Consider the following 11,541-nt stretch of genomic DNA (forward strand, 5'->3'; position numbering starts at 1 on the left):
GCTCCGGCCTGAGGGGGCAAGGCGGGAGCCCGGGGACGCCCGTTCCCCCGGCACCTGCCGCGGCCCGCCACCCACCTGCCAGGAGACGGGAGAGTCCCCGGGGAGCCCGGAGTTTTCTCCTTTCCTGTCAGGATTTCCAGGGAAAAGTGGCGACACCCGCCCCAAGCCGTCCGGGGGCCGCGCTTGGGCGGTTTCTCTCAGAGGAACCCGAGTGAGGCCGCCGGGCCGGCGCCGGGCCCGTCCGCAGCGCCATGGCTGAGCCCGGGGCCTCCGGGGCCGGCGGGCGCCCTGCAGCCGCAGGGCTGGGCGCAGTCGTGCGTTTAACTGATTCCTTCCCTCTCTCCGGCAGCTGCCTCTCGTCAGGTCGTGCGAGGACTGTTAAGTTAGAATACACGAGACTAAATTTAGCCTGAACAAAAACTATCATTTTAATGTGCGGACGTACCTCACAAATACATTGTAATTTGAGATAAAATTTGGCCCCTGACATTGCTTGTTCACCTTCCGTGACTGGAAATCCAGCCGTCCTGGCGGGGCCGGCCCTGCCCGGAGCAGAAGGGGATGCTGCGAGGCGCCGCGGTGGGCAGGCAGCCGCTGCCGTGCCTCTGCCTGAGGTTTTCCCCTATTGCACATTTAGCTTTGAATCGGCTTAAAAACTAACTTAATTAAAGCAGAACGAAGAGGACGGGACCATTAATGACTGTCTTGACCTGGGTTTAGATTTGTTTTTGCGTTAACCAGATAAATCTAAGTAAAAACCGAAGGGTTCGTCAGCCAGTGTCAAAAAAAAAACAAAACCAAAAACAAGTTTTAAATCATGCCTTTGATTATATTTTGATGCAGGTAAAACCTGGGCCAGCAAAAAAAAAGTGCCTCCACCGAGGTGAGAAGGGGCCCGGAGGGGCCTCGTTCAGCGAGAGGGGAACCGAGCCCCCTCGGCGGGGCCGAGGCGCTCGGGGGAGGCGAGGGCCGGGCGCCGCCAGACGCCTCCTGCCCGCCGCGGGCAGGCGGAGCGGGACGCGGCTGCCGGTAACGGCGGCGGCGGCGCCCCCCTCACGGCGGCTGCAGGCCGAGCGGCAGCGGCGCGGGCGGGCCGTGCCGGCGGGGGCCGGCGGCGGGGCGGGGAGGCGAGGGGGCGGGCGGGAGGGGGTCCCGCCGCGCAGGCCGGGGCTGGCTGAGGGCGGCAGGTGCTCGGCGCCGACCGCCACAACGCGCCTGCGGGCTCCTCCCGCAAAGTTTGCGGGCGGGGGGAGGAGGGGAGCCGCGGCGGGACTGCAGCAGCCGGGCTGGAGATGCCCCTGAGGAGCCTCCTGCCAGCGGCGGGGCTGCGGCAGCGCCGCTGAAGCCCGCGCCGCCCGCCGGGGCGCCTCTTCCTCCGGGGAAGGACGGGACCCGCCGGCCGCTCTGCGGCTCTGCCGCCTCCGCGCCCCTGCGGGGCTCGCCTCTTCCCAGGGTCCGGCTCCGGCTCGGGGGGGGTTTGCCCTTCCCTGCCACCGGGGCTGCGGAGCGCGGTCCTGCCGCCCCGCTCCCGGCTCCGCCGCCGGCCGGTGCCCGCTGCCCCCCGCCGCAGCCCCGCACGGCTGCATGCCCGCCGCGGTCTCGGCACGTCTGGATTCGCTGGAGTCCTGGGCCTTCCATGCGCTGCTGGTGCTGCCCTATATGTTTTACGTGGGCTTGTTCTTTGTCAACGTGCTGATCCTGTACTATGCCTTCCTGATGGAGTACATCGTTCTCAATGTAGGCATCGTCTTCCTGCCCGAGGATATGGACCAGGCTCTGCTGGATCTGGGGGTGCTCTCCGACCCTGGCTCCGTGCTCTACGAGACGGACAGCGAGCTGGATGTCTTTGACGGGTACTTGGAGTGACGCCCCGGGGCGCTCCGAAGCGGCTGCGGGGTGACAGCGCCGGGCCCGGGGGTCCCGCCATGGCCGCAGCCCGGGGCCCGCCGCGGCCCCGCCACCCCCGCGCCGCGTCTCGCCTCCTTCCGCGCAGCATCGTCCCTTCCCGAGGGCCCCGCTCCCTCCGGTGCAGGGCCGCGGAGTCGCAGAGGGCTCGCAGGGGAAGTAAGTGGTTTCCTGGGGACGGCCCTGCCCGGGCCCGCGGGGGCAGAGGCGGGGGGCGGCCGCCGCGCCGGGGCCGGGCCGCCGGGCCCCCCGCTGGGCGGGCAGGGGGCCGGGGCCCGGCGCTGCGGAGCCCGGGGGCCCCGCGCCGCGTCCGAGGAGAATCTCCCTCCCTAAGGACTCATTTTCCCAGTTCTGAGCCACTGCAGATGTTCCGCGAGGTGTTACGTCTACAGCTGGTCGGCAACTTCGGTAATCCGGTTTCGAAAGCAGCTCTGAATCTAAATTAACGTCCTGGCTGATATTTATTAAAATTCAGAGACCATACTCGCCGCAGAAATACATCTTAATCAGATGCCCTTTAAAACCTCTCTCTTGGGTAATAAGACACTTACCCAGCTCACCATTCTTCCCACGTTAATCGTAGCACGAGGGTTTGCTTGATCAATTTATTCTTGTAGTTTTGAGTGATGCTAAAACTCTGGAAATGCAAGGATTTAGCATTTTAAAACACTGGAATGCAATTGGAAAGAAAATCACTATTTCTAGCTAGGACTTTCTGTGCCAAATGTATGTTAATGATAACATTTTAACAGTTTAAATTAAAATGTGTTAGCAAATCTGCCAGTAGAATTTTTAACAAAATATTGTCTGGGAATTTGAAAACCAGTTCAGGATTTTTATTTTCTATTTGAAATTATGGAAATAGGAAATTCTGTTGTAAGGTTACAAAGATAACCTTGGTGAACATACCATACAAATACCATTTAACATCAAGCTGGTTTAGTCAGTCTTCTAATTTGAAAAAAACCCAAACAAACCCTTCTTGTAGTGCTGTCATTCATACAGGTTAAAACCATCTCCTAACTATTTCTATACAGATTCCGTATAAAGCAATAGTAGCTGATTTTGGTCAATAGTTTAGAAGGAAAAAATGGAAATTTTTGGTGTTGGAGTAACATTGATTGCACAAACACAGCTGAGCAAAGCTTGCTCAAAGGCACAGGGGAGCATAACGAGTTGGGGGGGGGGGGCGACGGATCTTTGTTGCCACTGAAGAAATTCCACTGCATATAGTTACTGCAAACGAAGGTGGCCGTGCAACATCTGGTGGCCCATCCCAAGCAGCTGGATTGGAATCACTTCTGCTAGAACAGAAGGTCTGGAGCAGAACTAAACTCTCGGCAAACACTGTTGGCTACTTTTGTGGGTGTCTCCTCCTCTCCCTTTTCAGCTGGGCACATGACGCTCGTGCTCTGTATTCCAGGAAAGAAATTCATAAAAACTAATGGAAATTTAAGCAAACTCCTCGGTGCAAAAAGCCCTAGCCATTTTCTCCCCCAAAATACCTTTCCCCAAACCCTAAATCTTATTACTCCAACACCATCTAATACAGGCAGTAAAATTTTTTTTTTTAATCACTTTTTTGCTGACTAGGATTTGTCATGATGAGTGGCATCTAGTTTTCAGGAAGACCTAAGGAGATCAACAACATAATTTTCCTCCGTGGATTTTTCCTACTACATGAACACAGTTTGATAGAGCGTAGGGTCAGAGCGCAATTCCGTTCAGCGTAGGTAAATGGGCTTCTTAAAATCTTCTTTCCTATTAATAGGATAAGCAGCTTTGCAAACTTCTTGGTACTCTAACTGTAAAACCATGTCACCTCCATATGTAGAAATCAAAATGCAGCGGTCTTCATCAAGCTCAGAAGTAAGCCTCAGTCTGTATCTACCTTGAGCGAATGGAGCTCTGCACAGGTCCCAGCTCCAGCCTTGATCCTTTAATATGGAAGTTGGCATGTTAGGTGGTGGCTTCCACTGGGAATCAAATCACAATTCCTTAAGTTGGATCAATTATTGAGAGCAAAAAATATACTATGACTGTGCTTCATCTATTTATATGTTCAATTATATTTATATACGCAGCAACCAGGCCACAAATTGCATAATTATGTAGCTGCCAGGCAAAGACTCAGCATGTCACCATGCAGAGGAATTTGCGTTGATATCCTGGTTCCAGGTTTCTTCACTGTTCTGTGCCATTCCTCCTCACCAGTTCCCGAGCAAGGCAGGCAGAAGATGACCCTAACTGGGAGCTGTGTTTTCTGCTTTGGGAGCAGAAGTAAGGCACCGAAAGGGAAGATTTAAATGGCGTTGGTGCCTAGCCTGCAGTGACCTGGGTTCTGTACGAGCGTTAACCCGTGCTCTCTCTGCGTCGGCCTCGGAAGGCTGCCCGCCCGCCCTGTTCGCTTCGACCCAGACGTGCTGAGGATTCCCAAGGCCCTGCAGGAAGAATGGGTCTCGGTTTTACCAGCAGAGATGAAAAATACATAGGCATACTCTTTGCATTAAATGTAGAGGAGTGTTCTTCATCTGACTCACCAGTGATTACCGAGAACAACTAAAAAGCTATGATTAGCCTTAGCTGAAACCTCGCAGCATGCTCTTTGCATTTAGAAAGCGGTGCCTTGCACCCGGGAGGTGAGTGGCATGCGTGACAGGGAAACAAAGAGGGGAAATCCCAAGAGGCGATTCTGCAAAATGTGGAAAGGCTAATTTAGATGTAAAAATAAAAGAGCGTGTGGATCAGAAAGGTCTGTTCTCTCTCGCAGCAAAACCCTCGCTTGAGTAAACTCAATAGGAGCAAAATTGTGTCCAGGTTTCTGAGCGTAATTGGTGGCAGAGATTGAAGGTAGACAACTAAGCAGCCCAACGAAGCCTCCTGTCCTATTGAAATGGAGAAATCCATCTGTGCAAACTGAGCAGAATTGAGCTCGCTCATGTCCTCTACTCTTTTAGTGCGAGTGTGCCAGGTTCTTTATCATATTTGAAGTCCCCTGGAATAAGGTGGTATGACTCTTCTCCTTGTACTTCCTTAAAATCAGATGTGACTCATCACAAAGTACTCTGGTCAGAAAGAAAATGAGCAAAAGCAATCGATAATGAAAACTGAATAGGAAATACTGGATTTATTTAATCTTACAGTAAAAGCATTACCTATATTTTTTCATCAAGGTGAATTATGATGGATGTCTTCAGCGAGCAGAATCCAGCACGCAGAAACTTGTGACTCAGCACTTCTGAATGTCAGCATCTAAATCCCGACTCAAAGAGCCAGCTTCACTCACTAGCTCATCTATATAGTGCCAGCTAGAAATGCAGGCTCAGTGGCCACAAGAGACAGCACGGCCTCGTGGAGAGGGAAATAAGGTGCTGGACCCCTTCCCGTGTCTGCCACTGATGTCTTCTGTGAGCTTAACTCACTTGTGCCTCCGTTCCATCTCTCTGAAACAGAGGTGCCACGTAAAGGAGCAGATCAGAAGAATCTTACCACTAGCAGTGTCAGGATACACATACACGCGTCAGAACCCACCTCCTGACTTCTTCTTTGTCAGACTGATCTTAAAAATAATGAGCAGAGTCATCCGTTATTTATTTTACCTTGCCATTTTTCACTATGTTCTTCCCTTATTTGTAGAAATCTCCGCATTAAAAAAAAAAAAAAGGTGGCTTGTTGACTCCATGGTACAGATCAGTCAGCTATTTTATATGAGTTATAGTAACAACAGGATTAAGAGCAATAGCTGTGATTTTTAGAACTGTGTTTTGAATTCTTAGATGTTATTAAAATGAATAGAAGTTGAGTGCTCAAACTCACCTGATAGCTCTGCTTTAAAGAGACTCCTGTACGCTGCCTGTTCTTAACAGGAATTCTGTCCTAGATGGAAGGAAGACAAAATCGTGGTTAACTGAGGAGCTGTCCCGACAGACTCGTTAACCACAGCCATGGACAGTCCCAAGTGATTTTCTACCAAATGCATTCGTTTATATAATGCAAAGAGAGGAGGCAGATTTTTAAAAAAGGATTCCAAAAGCTGCTGTTAATAACGTGAATTAAAATGAGGCATAGAAAACAAGGAGACATTCAATTTAGGATAGAAATAGTTCAGGCCTGAGTATTTCATGTGTTAAAAGCCCCAGCCACAAGTGATTTTAAAGAATAATTAAAAAAATAATAATTTCTGCGGTTCTTCCCTACAAAAATGAAGCTTATGTAATCAACTTGCTTCAATAGGTGGCAATAACCAATTATCAGTTTTAAGTGGTCAAAGGAATGAAGAAATGAATCCAGTTTCATTCTTTGTGTTTCTTTCCTCTGGAGGAGGGGCACAGTGACGCTGTAGTTCAGCCAGCACCTAGCAATCCTAAAAGAGAAGAAAAGAATCATTTGTTCAGAGACATTTTGTTTGTGTATTTGGCCAGTCCAACTCTTTGCATTTGTCCCCTCGTAGTGACTTTAGTTTATATGGAGTACAACTGTCCCAAAGAATTAAATAGGAGACAGGAGTGGCTAAATCTTTCCGTTTCTTCAGGGAAACTGTCAAACCGTCTTTCTTTTCCCAGTTCAGTTTTAGTACTTCGGCTACAAACTTGGGGAAAAAATAGCTGAATAGTTTGAATGATGCTCTCTGAGGACACAAACGTTTCTAATATATGTGATAAAAAGGGTAAAGCCTAATAGCAGCCATATATGGGAAGTAACGGTATAATGGAAAATGGTGACGTGCACTGAATGATCTATTGCTGGGCAGAGCTCTGGTTCAGTTAATAGACTTAAGGCTATATGCTCTTTGAAGGGCCAGAAAAAAAGCCCCGAGGCTTGCTCAGAGAGCAGAGCCCAAACAGGCCGCGAGGTCTGAAACAGACTCCTGCAGAAAGTCCGGTCCCAGAAAGCGGGCAATGTCCGGATGCGAAACAGAGTCGCCGCGTTTCCTTTGCTCCAGCCTGAATTCTGAACAATAACTTCACAGGCAGAATTAACAACACTATCATGACCGAGTTTCTTCTGCTGATGCTAGAGTTATGCTGTAATAGCCATACGGGTAAATGCTGACAGGTATCTTTTAGGCTATCGGAAGATGACAGTTCTGAGATTTTAAAAATATTTGCTACCTTTTAATTTTAAATTGTTTTTTTGAAATTTTTGAAATTTTCTGTTAAAAATGAGGTTCACATGAAATTTGAAGGACAGACTTTTAATCAGCTGAATAGAAAGGCAAGATTGAATATGCTGGTCAATTGTATCATTCACACCCCATTTAATATCTGCCACTACAAATTACAGCCTTGGACTAGCGGCCCTCCAGCAATATCTGAAACTTCCATTAGACAGCTTTATACTTTGCTTTGGAGGCCCGGTACATTTTGCTGTGCTATTTTTAAGTCAGCCTAGAATTGGATCTACAATGCAGAATACTACCGATCTCCCTGAACTGTCTGCTGTAGGTCAGAGTTTTTAGTTCCACTTGGAGAGCAATCAGATAAACATCAAACGAGTAACCTGTTAGAGCGGCTGGTTCCCCTTTTCTTGTTCTTAGTTTAAGAGACAGGATTTTGAGCATGGGATTACCATTGGCAGGGTGCTGTAGCTGATAGACATTGGACAGAAATACCTCACTGGACCCAAAAGCGCTTCTTGTTTCTGACCTGGCATCTGCGGTAAGTGGCGCACAGGAGCATAGGAGATGTCAGGGTCAGCCCACGATCCCCCAGCCCGGTGGGATCTGGCCGGGGCAGGGGTGCTCGCTGGGGGAGCCCATAGAACCACAGAGCGCTTTGGGCTGGCAGGGCCCTTTCCAGGCCATCCCGTCCATCCCCCTGCCAGGGGCAGGGACAGCTTCACCCAGATCAGGGTGCTCAGAGCCCCGGCCAGCCTGGCCTTGAAGGTTTCCAAGGATGGGGCATCTCCCACCTCTCTGGGCAACCCCTCCCAGTGTTTCACCACTCTCAGCCTGAAAAATTTCTTCCTTGTATCCAGTCTGAATCTCCCCTCTTTTAGTTTAAAACCATTCCCCCTTGTCCTGTCGCTACAGGCCCTGCTAAAAAGACTATCCCCATCTTTCTTGTAGGCCCCCTTGACCTTGACCAAAACCTGTAGTCCCTTCTCTTTGCACTTCCCAGACTCCACAAGAGCAGAATGAGGGATGGCAGCACATGGCTGCCCAGCCCTTCAGCAAATGTTTTCCAAACCCGCCACCTTTTGCCCGCTCAATGCTATGAAATCCTCCTGGAGTTCCTTGCTGTCAGTACAGCATCTGAATACCTGAAGAGCTTATTCTGCAGTCTTGCAGATTCCTCTGTTCACTCTCTTCTCTGGGTCACTAATGGTGATGTTGAATGAAAATTGGTCCCTGGTAAACCCTGCTACTGACTTCTTTCCTACCAAGCCTTATTCTTTGCTTCTGATGTTTTAATCTGCTTTCAATCCATAGAACCTTTCCCCCAGTCAACCTGTTTGCTTTTGGCTTCCTGTAACCCCTTTGTTAATGACACCGTGTTCCTCAGTCTGTCCTTGCTGACGCAGAACACGTGTCCGTCGCATTTCGTTCTTCATTCAGGCTCCTCGCAGGTTCTGTTACGCCTTCTGCACCTGGAACGGTGGCAGCCCTCCTGCCTGGGGACCCCTCGTGCCGGACACCCCGACATTCGGTCTGCTGCGCCGCCGCTCCAAGGACGGAAAGGGAACACGGGCAGAGAGGCGGCGTGCTGCCCTGCACGGCGAGAGCCGTTTCACAGAGCTCCACGCTCACAGCAGATCTGTTAGCAGGTCTCTTACGGCTTTGCACGACAAAATCCCTTCCCATGACACAACCTTTACTGCGCAGGGTCCCCTGCCTTCCCGCGCCGCGCAGGAGGCCTGTAATACCTGTCAAGGGGAAGGGGGGAAGAGCTGTCCTTCCAGGGGCTCGCTGCCCGCAGCGCAGATGATCTCCCGAGCCGCAGGCAGCCAGGGGACTTGCTCGTGGTCTTCTGTACCTCGGCTCTTCTTCAGCACAGATTCATCCCCAGGCAGTCATCCCCATCAGAGCTGCGCCGGTCTACACTGTATTAATTAGTCATCTGTAAGATGACAAGACCAAACGGGTACAGTCGCTAGTGCCCGGCACCTTCATAATCCACAGCCTTGCTTCTACTTCAAGAAGGCTTCTCAGGCCTTGTGGTTACCTGTGATGACAGTAAAAAATCACCTCTTAGTAGCTGTCGGATACTTTGGCTCAGTCAAGGCAAATTAGATAAACTGGGATAAAGCAATATAACAGTAATTTATTCTTGTCAGTAAGACCAAGAAGTTACCCCAACGTGATTTAACTCCGTAAGGACTTACCAGTGGGTCCAAAATGCTTTGAGCAAAGTGACTCCAAAGCAAAAAAAGGAAAGTGGCCAAAATCGGAGGCTACGACAAATGTCAGCAATACGTAATTAACACATTATACAAAAAAACAACAACAGTCTAATGAACGGTATCTCGTTAAGAAAATGTAGCCAGTTCAAAAACCAGTTTTAAAAGGTAGGTCTGATGATACCAAACCTAGCATAAAATAGGCTGTCCCGCTGTGGGTCGCAGCTGGTTGTGCTCTCGTAAGAGCAGCCCTTACTAATTGACCCGATGGACTGTGGTTGACCGCTTGCTCGCATCCCCCTCACGCAAATACCGTCACGCCTCTGTTAAGATCACGCTCAGGACTAGCGTGCTCTGACATTAACAGAAGCTGTTACACTGATTTCTCCGAAAGGTTGTTCAGGCCTTTACTTCTCAAAGAATTATTATCCATAGTCACAAAAGGTTTTGATTTTTTGTATTCCTTTTTTTAAAGAAGTCAATGGCATGGTGCTGTATCTAACATCCACAGTGACTTCTCTGTTCATTTTAGGTCTAGAGGGTTACTCTGTATTTATGTGTTTTCTTTTAAACAGATTCATTAAACACCTGAAATGGATTATAACCAGGTTAATGGATCAAGTCATGGAAAGAAACCATACTCTGATGAAATGTAGAGATGAAAAGAAGGACAAGGGGACAACGAGAAGAGTTGTCATCAGACCTTGTCAGTTGTGGCTTTTCTCCATGCTCATTGCCTCTTAGGTGTGCACTAACTGCAGTGATTCATGCACCATACTGGGCTTCCATAGGTGATTCTGGGATGGACTGGATGAGCCAATGATATAAGCTATGTTCTATTATAACAGAAAAGCAAGATGTTACTCAGATTTGATAAACTTTTGGATAAATACCATGTCACCCGAATGGACACGCTCTACATACCGCTTAAGCAAGTTTTACAATCGCACATTGAAAACTCTACCAGCCAGTAGTTGAAAGACAGTGCTCTCTCAGGGGAAAATACGCAGGCGTGACTGCAAGGAGATTCTGTTCAGGGCAGTATTACGGCAAGAACTGTGCTAGTGAGATGTTTTATTTAAATCGTGAGTTTTGAAATAGATCAGAGAGTGAATTTTATATAAGTCAGGTGGATTCATTATCTAACACAAGATACTTTGCAGATTATTTAAGCTCATGTTCCTATGTACAGATGTGAAAGCAATACAATAAAGAGTGACCTTTTCCATGAAAAAGTAAGCAGTCGTTTGTTGGAGTTGTTCTTTTTCCATCTGAACAGAAAATAATTGAAATATGCTTTCCAGGAAATTCCAGTCTTCCTACAGGTACCTGCACATAGTTCCAGATTGTTGAGATGGCCAGCATGTAAGAAATCCTTCTCGTGAGCAGCTACGTAAAAAATCAGACCTGAAGCGAAGCACCAGGAACTGCGCGCTGTGTGCGTGGGGAAAACCCACGTCTTATTGAGGGCAGGTATTGTACTGGGTTTATCTTCTTATATTTTTTAGAAAAGTCTAATTTTCATAACTGCGCACTCGTTAAGCCAAGTCGATGTACCAAGAACGTTTCGGATAAAGCAGAATGGAAAACATTTCTCCTGAACTCTCTCCATGCCTTATGTCTGTCCTCTGTAGTCTGTGTCCCTACCATCTGCTCCCAGCTCGGGCTTTTGGATCCAGACAGATGGTGTCGTGAGCGTCTCTTGACAGCCAGTATGAGGGACCCGAGGGTGACAGTTTAATCTCCCTTCAAACAACGACAAAGAGACTTGCATATCTAGCTCTTTTTTCCTGCGTGTTGCACTCAAATGGCATTTCTTAACTCCTAGCGCAGTAGAAATTAGCTCCCAGTCCCCAGCATTTTGTGCTGCAAATGCAGTGTTCAGCTGCTCCTGCAAGAGGTGAAGCACTGTCATTGCACTAAGTGGCTTTTCTCCAGGATAGGTTCCATCAGATACAGTTTGGGGCCTTAAAGCCCTGACAAGTGCTTTGTTCCATACAATCCCCGGCCTGCAATTCAGGGACGGAGTCACTTAGGACACAATATTCTAACACTTAAAGATACATTTAGGGAACTAAATCCCCATTTAGGCACCTATATAAAGAATAGCCAAGTTTAAAAACTTGTTAAGCTTGTGTTCACATGCCCACTTGGTACCGACACAAGAAAGGCTGAATTTTGCTACTGAAGGCGGCATTCCTGCTGCCTATATAATTAGAAATTCATACTGTTCACAGAGATGGCTTACACTAATTTTTCAGGGTCACATGTATGCCATTTTAAGACCATGGTCCAGTT

General features: G+C 48.7%; 1 protein-coding gene across 1 annotated transcript; it reads left to right on the top strand.

Moving 5' to 3' along the window:
• The first annotated feature begins 1,164 nt into the window (after positions 1 to 1,164).
• On the top strand, positions 1,165 to 10,345 carry DEXI (Dexi homolog). The gene is made up of 2 exons (XM_082313259.1): positions 1,165 to 2,064; positions 9,819 to 10,345. Exon 1 carries the CDS (start codon positions 1,585 to 1,587, stop codon positions 1,864 to 1,866), a length of 282 nt encoding a protein of 93 aa, XP_082169385.1. The 5' UTR covers positions 1,165 to 1,584; the 3' UTR covers positions 1,867 to 2,064; positions 9,819 to 10,345.
• The last annotated feature ends 1,196 nt before the right edge of the window (positions 10,346 to 11,541 follow it).

The sequence above is a fragment of the Platalea leucorodia genome (assembly GCF_965183815.1).
Source record: "Platalea leucorodia genome assembly, chromosome: 5".
In the NCBI taxonomy this organism is placed as follows: domain Eukaryota; kingdom Metazoa; phylum Chordata; class Aves; order Pelecaniformes; family Threskiornithidae; genus Platalea; species Platalea leucorodia.